The sequence below is a fragment of the Chrysemys picta genome, chromosome 3, assembly GCF_011386835.1.
Source record: "Chrysemys picta bellii isolate R12L10 chromosome 3, ASM1138683v2, whole genome shotgun sequence".
In the NCBI taxonomy this organism is placed as follows: Eukaryota; Metazoa; Chordata; order Testudines; family Emydidae; genus Chrysemys; species Chrysemys picta.
The window spans coordinates 150924284-150944037 of record NC_088793.1 but is presented as its reverse complement, the minus strand read 5'-3'; the positions used below and the strand labels follow the sequence as shown (position 1 = coordinate 150944037).

The following is a 19754-nucleotide window of genomic DNA, read 5'->3' as shown; positions in this document are numbered from 1 at the left end:
CACCACTGTACACAGTCATTTGAATGGTCAGTTTCATCAAACATGGTCAGTCTGAATTAAGAGCAAGTTTCTTTTTTCTTTAAAGAGATCCTGTATAGTACTTGTTGAGGAATAAAGTAATGTAACAAAATGGCATTAGTGTGTATGTTTAATGCAAATTCCTCAGGCATTTTCTCCTTTATGATGGAAGGGAGCAATGTAGAAAAGTCCATTAAGAACTTCACTATGAGGGTTAAACATACTTAGGACGTGCTTAGATATTATGGTGATGGACATTATAAAAAAACCTTAGATCGAGAGAGGTGCTACTGTGCGCCAATGGGTAAAATTAGAATTGCTCATTTGTATGTAAATAGGACAGATACTACTAATAGTTAAAAGGAATTCCCTTTTAGCTTCAATCATAGGAGTCTGTAGTCTTGGATCAGAAAGATCTTGAGTTTTACCCTACCTGCTTTCATGAGCTGAGACTTTTTAAATAGTCATAGTGATAGTTACAATATCATCATGCAGACACAAAACTTCCCACTTATCAGAGCTCATTGTCTCTTCAATTTTCTCAGATTAGTCCTATCCTTGTAACACTTGCACATAAACAGCCTACAATTGTACTGATTCTATTTGCTGCTTTATTTCACTGTAAACTCATCTAATTTGCTGTTTTCCCTAAGAAAGCAGTAAATGCTTTCTCTTGAGTGTGTTTGAGATTACTGGTATGATTCTATATCCATTTTTATTACCTGACATTTCTAATCTCTCTCCCTTTTATGCTGTTGCTCCATCTTTACAGGTGTTAGTGGCATTTTGTACTTTCATATCAGCTGCAGCTATAATTATTGAAGCATACTGCTTCCTTCCTCTAACAGCTTGTTAGTGAATACAGTAAACATGACCAGACCAAAAGTGGAATCCAGTGCCATACCATTAGACCTGCTCTAACTCAATTTGCTGTAATTTATCATTGCCCTTTGTGATCCTCCACACACTCTTCAGTCCATGCATCAGTGTTGCTGTACCTGAACATTTTTCCCTCAAAAGAAGATGTAGTATCAATAGCAGGGTCACCCATTCTACGATTCAAAAACATGTCAGGCTCCCGAAATAATGAAATTGATTTAAATACCGTGAGACTTATTTTAAATAAATACAAGGTGTGTCTCTTTTGTCTGATTGGTGGCCCAGCTATTCTCTGCCATGAGGGCTAAAAAACTTTTTTTTTTAAACGAAAGTTAAATCTCATGTAGCTACATGATCGCAGAAGCTGGGGCTTTAAGGCAAACGCCAAATGCCGTAAGACTCCTGCTCTCGCACAGAGGACATTGCCACCCTTACATTCAACTCTGCTATGCGGGTGAGGCGGGACTCGGTGCCCCCTGTACGACCAAAGGAGGCGGGGCGGCTCCCCACCTCTGTGCGGGCCTGGGAGAGCGCGAGGCACCAGCGCGTTCCGCAGGGGGCTGGGTGGGTAGAGCCCCAGAGAAGAAACGCCGCTCGCTGATTGGAGCGGCGGTAGTCGGACTGCCACTGCCGTCTCTCCGGAATGCGCATGCGTAGCTCGCTGGCGCACGGCACCGCCCTCTTTCATTCCCGGCGCAGAGCATGCTGGGTAGTGTTCCTTGGTTACCGTTGCTATGCAGGGCCTAGTCTCCCCCTCCCCCCCATGAGCGGCGAGATGGTGAAGCAAACGATCCAGATCTATGCCCGGGTGAAGCCCCTGGCCAGGCGGCAGCAAGCGGGGGTAGGTGGCCGCGGGGCAGGTAGCCGGGCTGCAGCCGGCCTGGGGAGCCCATGGTGTCGAGGGGCAGCCCGGGGGTGGAGCGGGGTGCCTGGGGCAGGGGGCAGCCCGAGGTGAGTGGGGGCGGGCACCAGGGGGCAGCCCGGGACGCCCCGCTTCGGGAGGGGGTTGATATGAGCTGTTTGAGGTTCCCCTTCACTATCCCTAGTTTATGAGGCTGGTTAACTTGCCAGCCTTGAGCTCCCCCCGGCTCTGAGCGGCGATGTACTTAATGCTGAAGAGGAGGACGTGCTGCAGCGCCGGGATGATTTTAAATGGCCCGGAGCAGAGTAGACATTGACTGTTAAAGGGAGCCTTAAAAAACTAAATTGTGCTCTAGTAAAGCGTGTGACCTTTGGGCGAAAGGAGCTGATTTTCTACACCGGGGTCAGCAGCCTTTCAGAAGTGGTGTGCCGAGTTTATTCACTCTGATTTAAGGTTTCGCGTGCCAGTAATACATTTTAACATTTTTAGAAGGTCTCTTTCTATAAGTCTATAATATATAACTAAACTATTGTTGTATGTAAAGTAAATAAGATTTTTAAATGGTTTAAGAAACTTCATTTAAAATTAAATTAAAATGCAGAACCCCCCGAACCGGTGGCCAGGACCCGGGCAGTGTGAGCGCCACTGAAAATCAGCTCAAGTGCCGCCTTCAGCACGTGTGTCATAGGTTGCCTACCCCTGTTCTACATACTTACAGGAAGCTTGTTTAATGATACCATCATTGTGGATGTTGGAAGTGAATGCTTGAGTTGAAATATTTCATCTTCATTGAAATGAAAAATAAAAAGTTTAATGAAAACATTTTCATAAATGGTATGTAGGTTTTGCCATAAATCTCTTTAAAAAAACAAACCCCCTCCCCCCCAAAAAACCCAAGCTCTTTAAATTGTGGTCCAAAAACTACCCGATGATTGCCTTATTAATCTCACAGAATAAACACTTCTTCAGGTTTTTTTTTTTTTTTAAATAAACCTTTGGTCAGATATTTGAACGTGGTTTTATTAAGCTAATTTTATCAAGGGACTTGGTGTCTAATTGCATTTAGATATTTTGAAATCTTATTCTGGGGTGGGTGGGTGAAAGAGAGACAGTTCTCTACTGTGTAATGCAGAATCCCCTGTAGCTCAAATGGCAAAGGCTATATTTTTGAAGGAGGGCAAACGGGGCTTTCTCCTTTCAGTCACCTTGGAATTCTGATGATAGATTCCTGTGTATGATCTTAATGAGATGATGAAGTTAAACACATCAAGATGATAGGGCCATGGTACAAACCACTGTTCTATGGCTGAAGTCATTTTGTTTTGCAGATTTATTCAGTTGGTGAAGATGAAAAGTCAGCCTCCAGTTTAGAGATTATTGTTCCACGTGACTTGGCAGATGGATTTGTCAATAATAAACGAGAAAGCTACAAGTTTAAGTAAGTTTATTTTGCTCTGATTTTTTCCTCATGCAGTTTATACTATGATCACTTTCAACATTACCAGATCTGTGTTATACCCAAGCTTATTATTTTTCTTCCTGTTAAAGACAGTCCATTTTCTATATTCAGTGTCACCGTTGCCTACAGAGAAGATTATTGGGTAAGGATCAGCCACTAAATTCAGTGTGCCAGTCCTGTGGAGAGTCAGTAAAAGGTTCTTATTAATCTCTGATCCATACAATATAGTTTTTGGTATATTTAGTAAGATTTTTAAAAAGACTTTTTAACAAGAGGAATCTTTCAGTGCTACAGTACATTATACTCTATCATGATTTCAGGGCAAGACATGATAAAACTAGAAAAGTTTAATAGCTGAACTTGTATGCTTCATCAAACTATTACATGACATTGTGGTAAAAATGTCTGAGTCCTGTTTACAGGCCTGCACCCGTGCAGCTAGCTATAAAGTTTTAGTGTAGACAAGGCCAGAGTACAGGAGGGACCTTATGCGCTTGCAGAAACTAATGAGCCAGCACAGGGTGGATAATGACTTTAGCCAAAGATTTGTTGACAAAAAGCACTTTCTAACAGGAATTTGTTGATTTCAGGCCTAACCAAAACATACTGAAGACAATTATAGTTTGTCAAATGAAAAGGGAAACTATCAGCTTAGAAAAATATTTATACATTTCTATGAAAATATTACAAACGAGAAGTAAAAACAATTATTTGATAGCATCCTTTGTATGGAAAATTTGGATGCAACATTTTGTATGGAATTTCATATTAATTGAAATTTGATGCTGAAGAAAATCTAAAATCTACTGTAGAGTAGGACTCCAAACATCTGTAACTCATGCTGATGTCACTGGACAGGCTGTATGCAACACCAGTTTAGGTTGTAGATGCCCATGCCAGCTTAATGGATGCTGACATTCTCTGTGTCTTTATTGTTCCTATCGGGAGTCTGTGCAAATGAATTCTGAGAAATACTGAGCATTGTGATCCTTAAGGAAATGCTCTTTGTTTTCAATTTTTTATCATAAAGCCATACATACAAAAGGAATGCTACATGCCAAACCCTTTTTCTTTCCTCCCTAAAACTCACTATTTTTTGGTGAAGTCTTCCTACACTGGTCATCTCACCAACTAAGGGCCTGATCCTGCAATTCTATACTCCTGTGCGCAGTGTCATTAAGATCAACAAATTCAGTACAACTACTCATCTGAATAAAGGTTTACAAGATAGGGACCTATGTCTCCATACCTCATGCACTGAATATTTCCCCATGTATTGCATTTGCCTGAGTAACTGTACACTGTAAACCCTTTGAGACCATGTTTTTTACATGTTCTGTGAAGTAAGAACTATGTAAACTTATAGTGCCAAACAGAACAACTGCAGATGTTGGCTTATAGTAAGTGGTAGAAGCTTAGATTTTTTTTTATTTGATGTTCATCTATTGATTACAATGTTTCCTAGCTGCTACGTTTCATTGTAGTCTAAAAATTGGAAGCCTGGCTGTACCGTTTATATGTGCTGCTTGGTTATAGGATAATTAATTTATCCAGTTTTCAGTGTGATGCCAGTTGCAAACACTGATCCCTTGATAGCTGTAAAATACAGGTTTTTTCCCCTAAACTACCTCATTTTATCAGAGGGTTTTATTGTACAGATCTTGTCAAAGCAGTACTGTTTTTTGTATACTAATCTATTTGTATACAATAGCACAACAGGACACTGTGGTTAAGACTACAGGGAAAACATTGTACTAGGTTATGTAAGCCCAATGATGTAAACATGGACTAGTTACAAACAGAAAAACAAAAATTATGAATCAAGTAGTGTTTGAAGATACTGCATGATTATTTGTTTATTATTTTCAGATTTCAGAAAATTTTTGATCAGGAGGCAAAACAAGATGCAGTTTTTGAAAGCATTGCCAAACCAGTTGCGGAATGGTAGGTTTTAATCTTGTACATAATCAGCAGTTACATGGGGTCACTGGTAACTTTCATTATACCATTTGAAAGCAATCTGATAATCATTTGCCCTGGTGATTTAAAAATGGATTGTGCTTTTATTCTCTAAATGCTGATCCATCTGAATTTGATAGGCATGCAAGAATTCCATGGATGTTCTGCTTATAGAAAGGCTCCATCGTCAGCCCCTAACTTAGCATTGCTATGATTTCCTGTTTTGTTGATGTTATATGGGAAACCAGAGGAGTTCATATTAGGTTAGTTCTTCTTATTCCACTGATTTATCTCCATTGGTCCTTCAGAAAAGTTAATTTCATAGCCCTCACACTATGCAACTCTAAAGAAAAGGGTTATGCATGAGGAAATTTAATCTCCCTGTTTAGTTTTTATTAACTTTAATATGATTTAAGGAGAATTATGAATGGGCCTCCAGTTTTGTCCTTACTACTTTTTGCTTAATGTACATACTCATGATGGTGTTGGTGACACTATATCTTGACTCCTTATTATAATAACTAAAGAATGTTAATGTTGTAGAATGAAGTTCTCAAGTCTGATTCCTTCATTTATAACTAAAATTAAGACTTTGTTTTTAAATTTTACTGGTTTGTATTGATATCTTCAACAAAAGACTTTGATAGGATAGATGAACCTGTGCTGTGCCTGGCAAGTAGAGAGTTAAAACCCTGTCTTGAGCATGCCAGAGCTTGGATTATCAGCATTCTTAGGAAACTCAAGTTACCAAAGCTAATTGGCATCAATGCATCTATTTTTTTTTTTGGTTTTGGTTTTGTTTTTTTTAAGAGAGTGGGGTTACACAGGGAGTTTGCTGGAAGGTGTGAGGACCAGCTGGGTGTGTTCCATAGCTCACCTATACAGTGCTTCTGAGCTGTGGGAATCTACACCCTTTTTCTTTTTTTATTTGAACCTGTGCTGATGTGAGTCCCTGCAATTAGATTTTATGGCTGTGAGGGTGTAAAATCCTTGAGAAATGGATTTGGTTTAAATAGGAGAGTCTGTTGAATGGCTCTTTTTAAAGCAGATTTTTAAATCTTTATAAAAATCTACCTCTTGCTTGACTCACTAAATAAATACTACATGATAATCTGGTCAAGAAATTGAAATAATGGGCCACTTTACCCTAAATTTTCTTTATGAACCATATTAAAATATACTGAAAGTAATATATTGTGAAACACGTACACCGATCACTGAGGTCTGTTGACTCCCATATGCTGAAGGAGCTATGTTCTTAATAGAACAATCCAAAACCTTCCAAGTCTGTTTGAAATAGGTTTGTAAATTTCATTTCCCTCCCTCCGCTCCCCCTTTCCCCCAAAGAAACAGTTTTGGCTTTGAAATTAACCCCATTTTTCCTAAGTTCAAATTTCATGTGCACATTTGCAGCTGCATGAGTTCCCAGCAGTTTGCTGTGTCATAAGTGGAAATGGGGCTGTCTGCCATATTGGAAAATGGGAGGGCTATGGTGGAGTGGGAAAGTGTTGGAGAAAGTCAGGATAGAGTTCCTTTCCCTTCACTGTTGTCTCTCTTAGGATTTGTGTGCCCATCTTTATACGATATTTCTCAGTTTAGCTGAACAGACCCTTCTGATCACATTGGGACTCATTTAACTAATTTGTTATTTATATCTCATAATTTAAAAAAAGACTTGAAATCATCTAGCTGTGCATATACCTGAGCTAATGTAAATGCATGTTTCCCTTCCTTCCCTCCCTACTCCTTACACCCATTGTTACGTTCTGTCTGAAATTAGATTGTAAACTCTTTTTGGAGTATTCTGTTTTAATATAATATCCAGGGCTTTGGAGCAGAGCCTGGAGCGTGGAGCAGCTCCGGAGCAGTGGAGCTGCAGGTTTTTGCCTGGAGCTGGAGCGGAGCCGGAGTACAGCTCCAAAGCCCTGAAATATCTAGCAATGGGTCACTGTCCTGACTGGGGCCTCTAGTCATCTACTAAAGTAATAATTCTAATGATAATAAGTCATTAAAAAAACCCCACACAAGAGTAGTACCAAGAAGACTGCCACTGGGAGACTTGCCCTATGTGCCCTGTACCAATAAAACAAGTTTGAACCTGAAATGCAGCACAAACAGCAACCTTATAATTTGCATGTATCTTAAAAAGAACAATCTAACTCTGTAACAAATTACCGCCAGTTCATGATTGCAGATTAATCTCATGTCAGGGCTGATTTCAAGCATTTTCTATTTGGAGTCTAACATTTAAGAGATTTACTATATAGATCCTCTTTCAGGAAAATAGGTTAATAAATACAGTAGCAAACCTGTATCATTTGATGTTTTTAATTAAGATGGTAAGTATTTTTCTTCTTGTGAAGAGTTCTGTTTATTGTGGATGATGGAGTTTGCTTTGTCTTATGCTAGATGAGCCAATTGGTTTGTTCCAAAACAGAGCAAATAGTAGGACTATTTCTGCCTTAACAAAATATAAAATGAAATAGGGCACATATCAAATGTTTCCTTTTGAGGACACTCTTTCTTGAGAACCTGTAATCTTTCTTTTGATGGTTTAAAGGCTTGGGAGTGAGGGTGGGGGCTGTTCATAAAGGGCCTGATCCAAAGCCCATTGAAATTAATAGGAATCTTTCTGCTGACTTCAGTGAGCTATGGATGGAGCCAAGAGAGAGCAGACTTTCTAATAACAATCAGATATGGCTCGGTTCTGTTTCATAAGAGAAATCACCTCCAGGTATTCCCCAGAATCTTGTCCATTATTGACTATATGTTATAATGTCTGAAGCAGCAAGAATATAGTGAAATGTGTAGATAAACAATTTTAGAGAGAGGTTTCACTAGTAATCTAAAATGTCTGGAAAAAATATTTGCTAAATCCTTTGTTATAATACAAAGCATTGGAAGTGTACCACAGGGAGCAGTTCTGCACTGGTGGGGGATAGACTAAATGACCTAATAGGACATTTCCATCCCTAATGTATATGATTACATGAATGCAGTGAGCATTCTCTAGTTTTATTTCTGTCTTTTTGATTTCAATGTAAGTGGTCAATTTTCTATCCCATTCCTTTAGTAACATAGTGAAACTACTTAGAGGATATATTTTATCTCCTAAAAACTTAGGGGTTTGGGCTTGTGTGTGTTACTGTCTAATCAAGAAAAGAATATAGCCTCCACCCGTTCGAGACATCACCAAACTAATGAAGAGGTATTAGTTATATTAAGGGCATGATCCGGCACCCATCTGAGTCAATGGGGTCCTGTCTTTGTACTCTTAGAGTCTGTGCCTGAGAGGTACCCTTAATTCCTGTTGGGTAATAGCATCAGGCCTATAGATTATAAATTCCTTGAAGCAGGGAGCCTGTTACTCTTTGGTGCAGAACTGAACATGGTGGTGGTGCCAAATAAGGAAATTATGAACTCTATTTCTGAATGATTAGAAGATAAAGGATACATGGCATATTCCCAAATTCTGTATATTCTTATTTCTAAACTTTCAAAGCCCTGCATCAGTTTTAAAATTCTCCATTCCCATTAGAGACAGATGGAAGTCTCCTTCCTTTGAAACATCAGAGATGGCCACAGCTGGAGATGAGACAATGGCAGGATGAGCTGGTGCTCTGAGGTAACACTGAGCATTATCTCAGTCAGGTGCTTGACTAACTAGTTCTTGCTCACATGTCCAGGGTCTAACTGCTTGCTATATGTGGGGTCAGGAAGGAATTTCCCCACATATTGGCAGTGACTTTGGGGGTGGGGGCTTGCCTTCTTCTGCAGCATGGGGGGCAGGTCACTTGCCAGGATCATCTAGGTATATCTCACTTAATCAATTCCCTGCTGTTGCAGGGGCCTCAGGCATTAGTGCACCTCAGTCCCCTCTTATTCTCTGCCCGAGACACATCTTCTGAGGAAAAAATCATTATTGTATCTCCAAGTGTTTCTCATTTACATCGTTTTACTTTTCTTCATAATCTGAAATAAAATATCTTGTTTTCAGTACTTAATAACAATGTCTGAATATACAATTCCATGAATATATAACACTTCATGTATTTAAAAAACTATTTATGTGGTATAAATAGTGAGCTTGCTGCTTCACAGCTGAGTATGAAGATTTTAAAATATAGACAATGCATATGTAGAACAGGGTTACAGGAAATCAGTAGGCAAATGTGGTTGTTGTTTGTATCACCTAGAAACTGCAGGCACATTGGATATCCATTGTGCTGGATGCTGGACAAACCTTTTAAAAGACATCTCCTGTCCTGAGGAACTTATGATTTAAAAGGCTAAATTGAGCCTTTAGGCTCATCCTTTTGTAAGGGGCAGTTCACTGCTGCACTGGCCCAGGAGTTGCTCTGGAAAGGAATTATTACTCAGTGTCCCAATTCCCTCCCTTCTCCCAGGTTTGCTTCCGTGGAGCAGTAACTAATTGCATGCCTTCAGAAGGTGGTATCATTTCCACTGGCTGGCACAAAGCAATGGGTAGAAATGTAGTTCCACCTATTCCCCGTAACTCTACATCTCCATCCCACCCACCTGTTTTGAGACTTGCAGCCCCTGCCCTCTCCTCACGCCCACCCTAAAGCCACGATGCAAGGACCATTAATACATCTGTGCAGGAGGGTGGGAGGATCTTCCTTCCCTTCCTTATATTAGCCTGAGTCACAATCTGGACCTAAAATAAGACTAGACAAAATAAGTGGGTGTAACAAACCAAGGAAGAAATGGGAGAAAGAGTGAAGTCAACAGAGGCAGGAACATGTGGTTATGTACAATGGCTATGTGCACACTTTGCAGATTTGAATCTTAACATTAATGTCTCCGTTATATATAATTAGTGATCCTGGGTAGCCATTTAACTGGCAATCAGACATCATGGTTCATATGCATATCACCAGTTTCACAATTATTTTTAAAGAACTTTTCCTATTCCCTTTCTTGTATTCCTCCCTCCCTTATTGCCAGTTTAGTTCATTCTTATTTTATGGGGAGGGGGCACTTGAGTTTATAGGCTTCCTGAAGTGTGGTTTAAGGAGAGGCTTGGATGGGAGGATGCAGGTAGGGCAGGCCAGGGCAGGAGTGGGGTTCAGGAGGCATATTGGGGTGCATGGAAGAAGGTATGGGAGTGAATAGGAGGAGAACACACAGAGTCAGATTGGAGGGAGCAGGAAATGACAAAATGAAATTTTATGTAGATGTTTTGCTAACTTTCTCCAGAACTCCGAAATAAGTATACCTGTTATTCACCCAGGCACAAACTGCATTCAGTCAATGAGACAGTCTATTTTGATCTAGATAAGTTCAAATGTGTGCCAAAATCCAGTTAAGGTATTGGAAATATCTTCCTGCCTATATGAAGATTGATTAAATATTAACAGATAGTGATGCAGGGGGATTTCCTCCCGAAGAGGAAATACTTGCAATCTTAATGCAGAAGCTGCTATATAGCTACTATATTAACCAAACTACAGCTGACCATTCATTGTCCCTTTCTTTTTGCTCTTAAGTTTTCTAAATGCTTAAACATCTATTTTTCACCGTAGGTAAAAATTAATGTTAATGTTAGAGAAATGAAGGACCCAAAGAATAGATATTAGAAGATACACATGCACTGAGAAAAACAGATTCTAAAAATGAGAAATCTTTCTGCAATTCCAACTGTCCTTAAAACAGTGTCCTATCCTCAAGGGCTCATATTAATTTTTGCAAGTATGAGACAATTGCTGAATTTTTGTGTATTGTACGTTTTTTGTGCATAAATGCTGTATGAATTTGTCATCTTTTTGTTCTTCAAGTTACGTAGGGGACTCTCTCTCCCCTTCTCTCTCGCAAAAAAAAAATAATTAATTGCCCATTATTCTTTGTTCATTGTCCCCATCACTCAGCTGCGGTATAACATAACACATTTTCCATCTTCTTGGTCTTGTTTTGTGGCACTGCTGGGTGCAACTGCAGCATGTTGATTCTGGACTTGAAGGTAGTATTGGCTGGTACAGTAGGTTGCTGGGTGATTTAACTGGCAGAAAGAATTGTTTCCAACACAGTGGCCTCATAAAGGAAAGTCTGTCTTATATATTTTTGCTAATGGGATTCTGAAAATAAAGTATTGTCAGCTCTCTTGTTACAAATTATTAATAAACCCTGTCTTTTAGATTGTACGATTCTTGGGGCAGGGAGTATCATTAACATTTGTACAGCACCTAGTGAAATGGGTCCTGGAAGCCTCTAGATCTCATTGATGTGATATGTTATATTATTAATGAGTCGTTGGCACAGAGCTTCATAAATGGTTCCTTGAGCTTTATGGTAATATGGCTAAGTTAAAGAACACATAACCACAGTAGCTATGTTTATAACACAGTTTGTTCTCTCTGGAATTCTAGAAATTAAGGTGTAAACATCCGTCGTGATTATTCATGGTTCTAAATGGTAGACTCGAATGAATGATTGTCCATTCCTGAGCAGTTTATATTCCTGAGTCAGTGTGGTGAGCAATGGCTGAGCTCTGCTCTAGATAAACTTCCATCATAGCTTTATTATTACTAATGCGGGCAGTTTTGGCACAAAAGGGCTGTGGGATCACTTTCCTTTTGGATGCCAGTTTGACACAACCCAGTTTAAAAATTGTGCTAAATTGGAGAATCAGACAATAATGATTAATGTCTCTTCTTGAAATGGCTGCAACCATGGGGCCATATGAAGTGCAAGGATTCATTAACATTTCATCAAACCACTATTATAGGGCACAGTATTTGTAAGATTTATTCTGACACCAATTGCAGATTTTCAGACTGTTAAAGAAATCTGCTTATTATAGGTTACAGTGCGACTGTTTGGGTGGTTGCATAGAGCATCTTTTTCAATAAAATACCATTTTTTATGCAATGTTCATGGCTGAACTTGCATATTTTAGAGAACTTGTTGGAGTAATGCAGGAAATAATGTTGCACCTCCTTTTTCAGGAAAATTATCAATTTCTAAAGAAACTGATGTGTGCAGTGAACTCTTGAAAAAAAAAACAGTGCTGTTATATGTATGTTTGGGAGTTGGACATATCTATGAAATGTGAGATATCACCAAATTAGATTTATACCACAATTCTGGCAAAGATATAAAAAGAAGTTGTCGTGTTGAGATATTTTGTTTATTTTAATTAAAAGGAACTTTTATCTGTGCTCCAAACGAGAAGGGATATTTAAGTACTGAGATTCTCCAAAGGCAAATCCTCCTTCAAAATTACTTTCTCAGAGTTTAAAAATAAAATAAAGTTCACAAGTCTCTTAATCATAAACAAATACCTGGGAGTTGGATTTGCCAGGAGTGTGTTGAATTTTATTGTGAGTTGACTATGGATTAAGGGCTTTTGAAATAGGGAGAGGGAAAGTGCAGGGACATCAGGAAAATAATCAAAGATAGTGGGATTTGAAATGAGGAGAGATGAGATGTTATCAAAAGATCAAAGATACTGAAGTTTTCCTACTTTCTTCATTAGTTTAGTATTTGCATAGCTGTTGAACAACCAGCTATATTTAGATGACCAATAATTTAAAATGAAGCCATCAGAACCCATGTTAGAATAATGAGTGACATAAACTAATAAAGTAAGGTAATTTAGAGTTAGAGTTAAAATTGTTCCTTAGTGCCAAATACTTCTCTTGGCTGCACATACGCATCCATGGACAGAACTTATTCCTTAATCAATTCCTTTGTTCGTAGGTATTAGCATGTGATTTGTTGGAGTATGGTGCTTACACACAGTATACTTAGTTAAAGGATGGCGTTTCTGAATTTCTGTGAGTTTTTTAAGGGCACTAAATATATTCCTTCCTGCAAGATTTACTTTTCTTTTTCATCTTAATTTAGACGACTGAGCAGTATGTCTAGAACCATGGATGCAGAGTCAGAGCAAGATATGGCGAAATGTCTGTGCCAGTTTCATAAGTAGTCTTACTGATCTTGCTTCTGGATCTAATGGGTAGGCTTCACTTAATCATTTGTAAGGTGGGCCATATCCCTTCATCACTAGTAAATGCTAGTGATGAGAATTTGAGAATAAGATTTTCACACCTGGTTTGGATCCTTTATACTGGGTAAAAGGATAGACGTGGCATAAAGGGGAGCTAAAAATCCTGTATCTGGCATCGGAAGGATTTCCTGGGCAGAGACACTGTGGAAGACTGCCATAAGGTTGCCTTCCGAGAACCCCATCATAAGCTCTGGCATAGGTCAGAGGTTCTCAAATGGGGGGATGGACACTCCTGGGGGAGTGCAGAATGTATTCTGGGTGTGTGAGAAGCTTTAAGGGAAAAGAAACTTACTGCACACATTTTACCCACAGCAATGAATAAGTAGCAAAGCTGATTCCTCCAGACTGACTCATAGGACTGGAAGGGACCTTGAGAGGTCATCTAGTCCAGTCCCCTGCACTCATGGAAAGACTAAGTATTATCTAGACCATCCCTAACAGGTGTTTGTCTAATCTACTCTTAAAAATCTCCAATGATGGAGATTCCACAACCTCCCTAGGCAATTTATTCCAGTGCTTAACCACCCTGACAGTTAGGAAGTTTTTCATAATGTCCAACCTAAACCTCCCTTGCTGCAATTTAAGCCCATTGCTTCTTGTCCTGTCCTCAGAGATTAAGACAAACAATTTTTCTCTCTCTGCCTTGTAACAAACTTTTATGTGCTTGAAAACAGTTATCATGTCCTCTCTGTTTTCTCTTTTCCAGACTAAACAAACTCATTTTTTTTTCAATCTTTCCTCATAGGTCATGTTTTCTAGACCTTTAATCATTTTTTGTTGCTCTTTCTGGATTTTCTCTAATTTGTCCACATCTGTCCTCAGATGGCGCTGTGCATTTTGATGGATTTCTGTTAAGCATGCATAGCATTATACAAAGTCATTGCCATCTGTACGTTAACCTGTTTGCTATGACACGGTGTGCACATTTAATTGTAAGCATTGACCACAATAGCAGTCTTGCTTTTGCTTTGTTACAATGGATTGTTGGCTTTGTTTGAATCAATGCCTTTCTGTTTTTAATATTTAGTGAGAGTTACATGTTGATTTATTTATTGGTATATACACTTGTGTTGCGGGAGGGGTGTGTGTAAACTACTACAGACACAAAGAAGGGGGCCATAATCAAATAAGTTTGAGAACCACTGGCATAGGTGGTATGGCAGGAGTTATGAATGATATGTTGGGGGTGGGACCACAGCATGTAATGCTTCAAAGATTTCAAGCAGTGCTGTTGCCCATAGGGCAGCTCCAGGAGCCTGTGTAAATTAGGCAACCCCCCCCCCCATCCTACCCCACTAGACTGCCTAAATTATACTGGAGGCCTCTCCAATACATGGAGCAGTCCAGGATCAGGAGGGCATAAAGGTGGCTTAAAGCCACGCTGCGAATTCTGTATTGCACTTCTTAGAGGCACAGTATAGAATCTCACCCTGGGTCTCTTATTTCTTGGCTATGTTAACTATTGTCTTTGTGAGGATGTCTGCTATCCTAACACAACTAATAGTCAGGCCTTTGTTCAAGAAACTCCCTCCTAACATTTGCCACCTCCCTAATTTTTGACCTGTTTAAAAACCCTCTCTTTCTGGGAGAGATTGAGAAGGTAAAGGTAAACCAACTCCAGCTACATAACAAAAAAGTATGCCCTTGGAGTTTGTGAACAGAAATTTCCTACATTGTGGCCTCTGCATATTTCCACTTGTTAGATGTGCCCACAAGTCAATCCAAAAATGTGTGATTTAATGTATAGCAAATGCAATGTAATGTGTAAATGTATATAAAAAAGAGGATATCTGTGTAACTTCGGATGTGTGGTATGCCCTATACCCATCCCCTATGCTTTAGTCTGATCAGCTCAGCATAGCTTTGCTGTATGCCAAATAAAGCAACTTGAGTGACAAAATTCAGAGTCAAAATGAGTGTTTTGGATCCCAGAGAACTGGATGAAGTGTTCGCCCAGAACTTGACAAGGTGTTCTGGATAAGCCAAGTGGAAAAAGTCTTGGAGGGAATCCCAACGCTACCTAAAGTCGGCCAAAAGAGATTACAAGCATTACGCTAACTTTTGTCAGCAGGCAACCTCTCAAATCACAGTTGGAGATAAAGTATAGCTCTCAGTGTAACACCTTGACTCTACCTGGCCTTCAAGAAGTTGATTTACCTATATCTTGACCCATTCCAGGTCATCCAACAGATCAACCATGTGGCCTTTAAACTCCAACCTCATAGGGTGATGAAAATGCATCCAGTATTCCATGTATCCTTGCTGAAAAAGCTCACCATCTACTTCCCTGGATGAATACAATCACCACTGCCACCTGTCAGGTCCAGGGGCATGAGGAATATCCTGTTAAGCAGATTTTGTACTCCAAAATTCTCAGAGGAAAGCTCTGGTTATGGTCCAGCTGATTGTTCGTGAGAGCCAGCCAAAAATATGCAAGCACGTGACCTGAATCAAGAATTCTATCAGTCAAACCCTGATTTACCTGGCCCGAAGACATTTGGTAGGCGTCTTTTAAGGGGGGAGAGATAATGTAATGAGTCATAGCTGAGCCTGATGAGTGATCTCTGAGCCTGAGCCTGATAAGTGCTGTTGAGCCTGATGAGTCAACCCTCAGCCTGAGATAGCTGATATAGTGTACTTGGACTTTCAGAAAGCCTTTGACAAGACCCCACACCAAAGGCTCTTAAGCAAAGTACACAGTCATGGATGAGAGAAGGTCCCTTCATGGATAACATAGGAAACAAACAGTACAAATAAATGATCAGTTTTCACAGTGGAGAGAGGTAAATAGCAGGGTCCTCCTAGGGTGACCAGATGTCCTAATTTTATAGGGACAGTCCCAATTTTTGGGTCTTTTTCTTATATAGGCTCCTATTAACCCCCACCCCCTGTACCGATTTTTCACACTTGCTGTCTGGTCACCCTAGGTCCTCCAAGGATCTGACTGGAACCAGTGCTGTTCGACATTCATAAATGATCTGCAAAAAGGGGTAAAAGTGAGGTGGCAAAGTTTGCAGACAATACAAAATTAATAAAGATAGTTATGTCCAAAACTAACTGTGAAGAGTTACAAAAGGATCTCACAAAACTCGGTGACTGGGCAACAAAATGGCAGATGAAATTCAGTGTTGATAAGTGCAAAATAATGCACATTGGAAAACATAATTGTACATACAAAATGCTGGGGTCTAATTTAGCTATTATCACTCAGGAAAGAGATCTTGGAGTCATCCTGGATAGTTCTCTGAAAACATCTGCTCAATGTACAGTGGCAGTCAAAAAAGGTAATGTTAGGAACCATTAGGAAAGAGAGAGACAATAAGACAGAAAATATCATAATGCCGTTATATAAATCCATGGTATGCCCACACCTTTAATACTGTGTGTAGTTCTGGTTGCCCCATCTCAAAAAAGATACATTAGAAATGGAAAAGGTACAGAGAAAGGCAACAAAAATTGTTAGGGGTATGTTACAGTTTCTATATGAGGAAAGATTAAAAAGACTGGAACTGTTCAGTTTAGAAAAGAGACAACTAAAGGGGGATATGATAGAGGTCTGTAAAATCATGAATGATATAGAAAAAGTGAATAGGGAAGTGTCATTTACCCTTTCACATAACACAATAACCAGGGATCATCCAATGAAATTAATAATTTTAAACCTGTTGCCTAAGATAAGGAAGCACTTCTTCACATAATGCACAGTCAAGCTGTGGACTCATTGCCAGGAGATGTTGTGAAGGTCAAAAGTATAAATGGGTTCAAAAAGGATTAGATAAATTCATGGAGGATAGGTCCATCAATGGCTATTGGCCAAGATGGTCAGGGATGCAGCCCCATTCTCTGGGTGTCCCTAAACCTCTCACTGCCATAAGTGGGAGCTGTGCGACCGGGGATGTGTCATTCAATAATTGCCCTTTTCTGTTAATTCCTTGTGAAGCTTCTGGTACCAGCCACTGTTGGAAGACAGGATACTGGGCTAGACGGACACTGGTCTGTCCCAGTATGACCATTCTTATGTTCTTCTCCCTGAGCCTAATTGGCTGAGTCCAGGTTGATTGTCATGGAGCCCTCAAGTAATCTGGAGATGAAGATCTAAGTGCCACCAAGGCCAGGGATATAGGCTCCCAATGAAAGCAACTACTCCAGTCTACTCAGTGTCACTACCTCACCAGCTGTATCCCCCACTGCTTGTTGATTCTAACTGCCTGTGCCCCTGTTCGTGCTTGCTCCTGTTCCAGGCCCAATCTGTGCCTTCTACAGCCATATTCCAACCCACTCTTGGTTCCTGATTCCTTCTCTGACCCCTGGCTCTGGTCCCTGGCCTGTCCACTAGGGCTGACCGCCGCTTCTACAACCACTAGGCCTACCCATCCACTTACCAGCTTCTGACACCATGTTTGCTCCATGCTGCCAACACTTCTCTATCACCACTGGAAACTCAGGCCAGGTTTCTGCTGGGGGACCTGTGAAGCTATACAGTGCAGGAAGTGCCACCCAGAAGAGCCTGAGTGACAGCCTACTGATTGGGCCATGATGATGTATAAAGCCCTCACAGAGAGCTTTCTAAGCAACGATGGAGACCTTCTGCTCCAGTCCATGCCTTGCTGTGAACCCCAGACTCCGGCTTCTGATCCTTGCTTGACCCCAGCTCTGATACTTGAATCTTGTCTGCAACTTGGCACCTACCCTGACTTCTGGCATCCTGACCTGGCTTGGCCCCTGACTTTGCTACTTGTCTCCTGACAGCAACTTGGTATCCAACTTGTGCACACAGGCAACTCACAGCCCAGTCCTGACACCGGTCCCAACAGTTTGCTGAGACCCTCTCCAGCGGTCCCATCCAACCCCTCCATAGAAGATGGAAGGGAGGGCAACTCTCCAACCAGCAGTTCTGTGAGGGCCTGGGATCTGCAGGACCAAGTCACCCTTCTGCAACTGAAGAACCTTGTGCTACAGATCCAAGCTATGCAGTTTGCAGCCCAATCACAGAACCTGCATGAGCATTTAGCTCAGTTGCATATCCAGGTGATGCAGCTCACTGCAGACCCTATGTGAACAGCTAGCATCTCACAGGAGATGCAGCTACACACATCCCTCAGCAGACTACCCACCTCCCAAACAGGCTCCCACATTGCTGCTGCCAGAATGGTTCTGAACCAATGCAGGCTACTCTTCCTGCCCCGCCCCCAAATGTACCCCCGAGACAAGATGAAGTGGGGCTAGCAGTTAGCTTCCTCACCAGCAAAGCACTCAACTGCGCTTCCCCCTATTAGAGTAGAACAGCCCAGTACTCTCTGACAGGGATGCCTTCCTACAAGCCTTCTTTGATAACCCACATCGTGTCTGCTCTGCAGAGGCGGCCCCCCAGAAGTTTCATTAGGGGCAAGGACCGGCCACCTCCTATGCTGCTCATTTCCGATATCTTGCAGCTGTTGTCAAATGGAATGAGGCAGCCCAACAACACCAACTCTGGTGAGGACTCAGTGCAGATGTAAAAGATGATCTAGCCCACATTGAAAACCCTACACCCCTAGAGGCATTTATTGATCTCCCCATGTCATCGAGTCTTGGCTGCGTGAGCAGAAGGAGTAAAGAAGGGGCAGCCTGATACTCTCACATCCGCCTGCTACACCAAAGTCTGTAGCACCGAGTCCTGCAACCGAGTCAGTGCAGGTCGAGCTGGATTACTGATGTCCGACTCTGGAGGAGAAAGAATATTGATTGCAGTTGAACCTCTGTTTTTACTGTGGGGAGTCAGGACATGCACTTGCCTCCTGTCCAGATTGAAAGAGCTTGGGAAACGGACCAGCCCACGCTCAGTTTGGGGGTACAGCCTGGGAATCATCAGAGTGCCATGCTCTGGAACCATCCCCTAACCCTCGAGAAGAACCTTACCTGGGAACGACAGCGTCTCCCAGCATTTCCAATTGCTCCTGCAATTGCAGATCTTGGGGGAGGCAAGACAGATTCCTCTGCAGTTGATGATGATAGACACTGGAGCTGCTGCCAACTTTATAGATGTTAAGGCAGCCCAAACACTCCAGATCCTTCTTTTGGCAAATCCCACACTATACCTGGCTGAGACGATAGATGGGTGGCTCCTATCATCAGGACTGGTGACTCAAGAGACTATCTTCCTAGAGTCCATAGTGGAAGGGTACTGGGAAATAATATGCTCTGATGTGATCTGCTCTCCATTCTTCCCAGTAATGGGCATTCCTTGGTTGGAGAGGCATGATCTGTGTATCTCCTGGTGGTGGAGGAACATTATTTTCTCCTCCGAATATTGCCAGAAATCTTGCTTCCAACAAATGGACCAACCTCCGTTGGAGTCACACCGACAAGACTGGACCAGCAACGCCCTGAGTGAGGGGGTGAAGGGCAATATAAGAATCTGTGTGACTAAAACGTCAGACCATGGGAGTTCCAGGCTGCTGACACTTCCGCATCACCACCAGAAGTACAGGCTGGCTTTCCGCTGGGGGACCCTGTAGAGCTAGATACTGCAGGAAGTATTGCCCAGCGAGGCTGCAGTGGTGGCTCCT

General features: G+C 41.2%; 1 protein-coding gene across 15 annotated transcripts in view; it reads left to right on the top strand.

Moving 5' to 3' along the window:
* The window catches only part of KIF6 (kinesin family member 6), a 378942-nt gene that overhangs the window by 79692 nt on the left and 279496 nt on the right, over positions 1-19754 (top strand). For 7 of the 15 annotated variants that reach the window (XR_010599844.1, XM_065589274.1, XM_042848507.2 and 4 more), the window contains exons 1-3: positions 1583-1738; positions 3088-3197; positions 5088-5162. Coding sequence is in view for 13 of the 15 variants with exons in the window: in XM_042848507.2 (XP_042704441.1) it covers positions 1661-1738; positions 3088-3197; positions 5088-5162 (263 nt within the window). In the remaining 2 variants the exon portion in view is untranslated. Of the gene's footprint in view, positions 1-1581; positions 1739-3087; positions 3198-5087; positions 5163-19754 lie in introns of those variants that run through there. The other 8 variants (XR_010599843.1, XM_065589272.1, XM_065589273.1 and 5 more) reach the window with 2 other exon arrangements.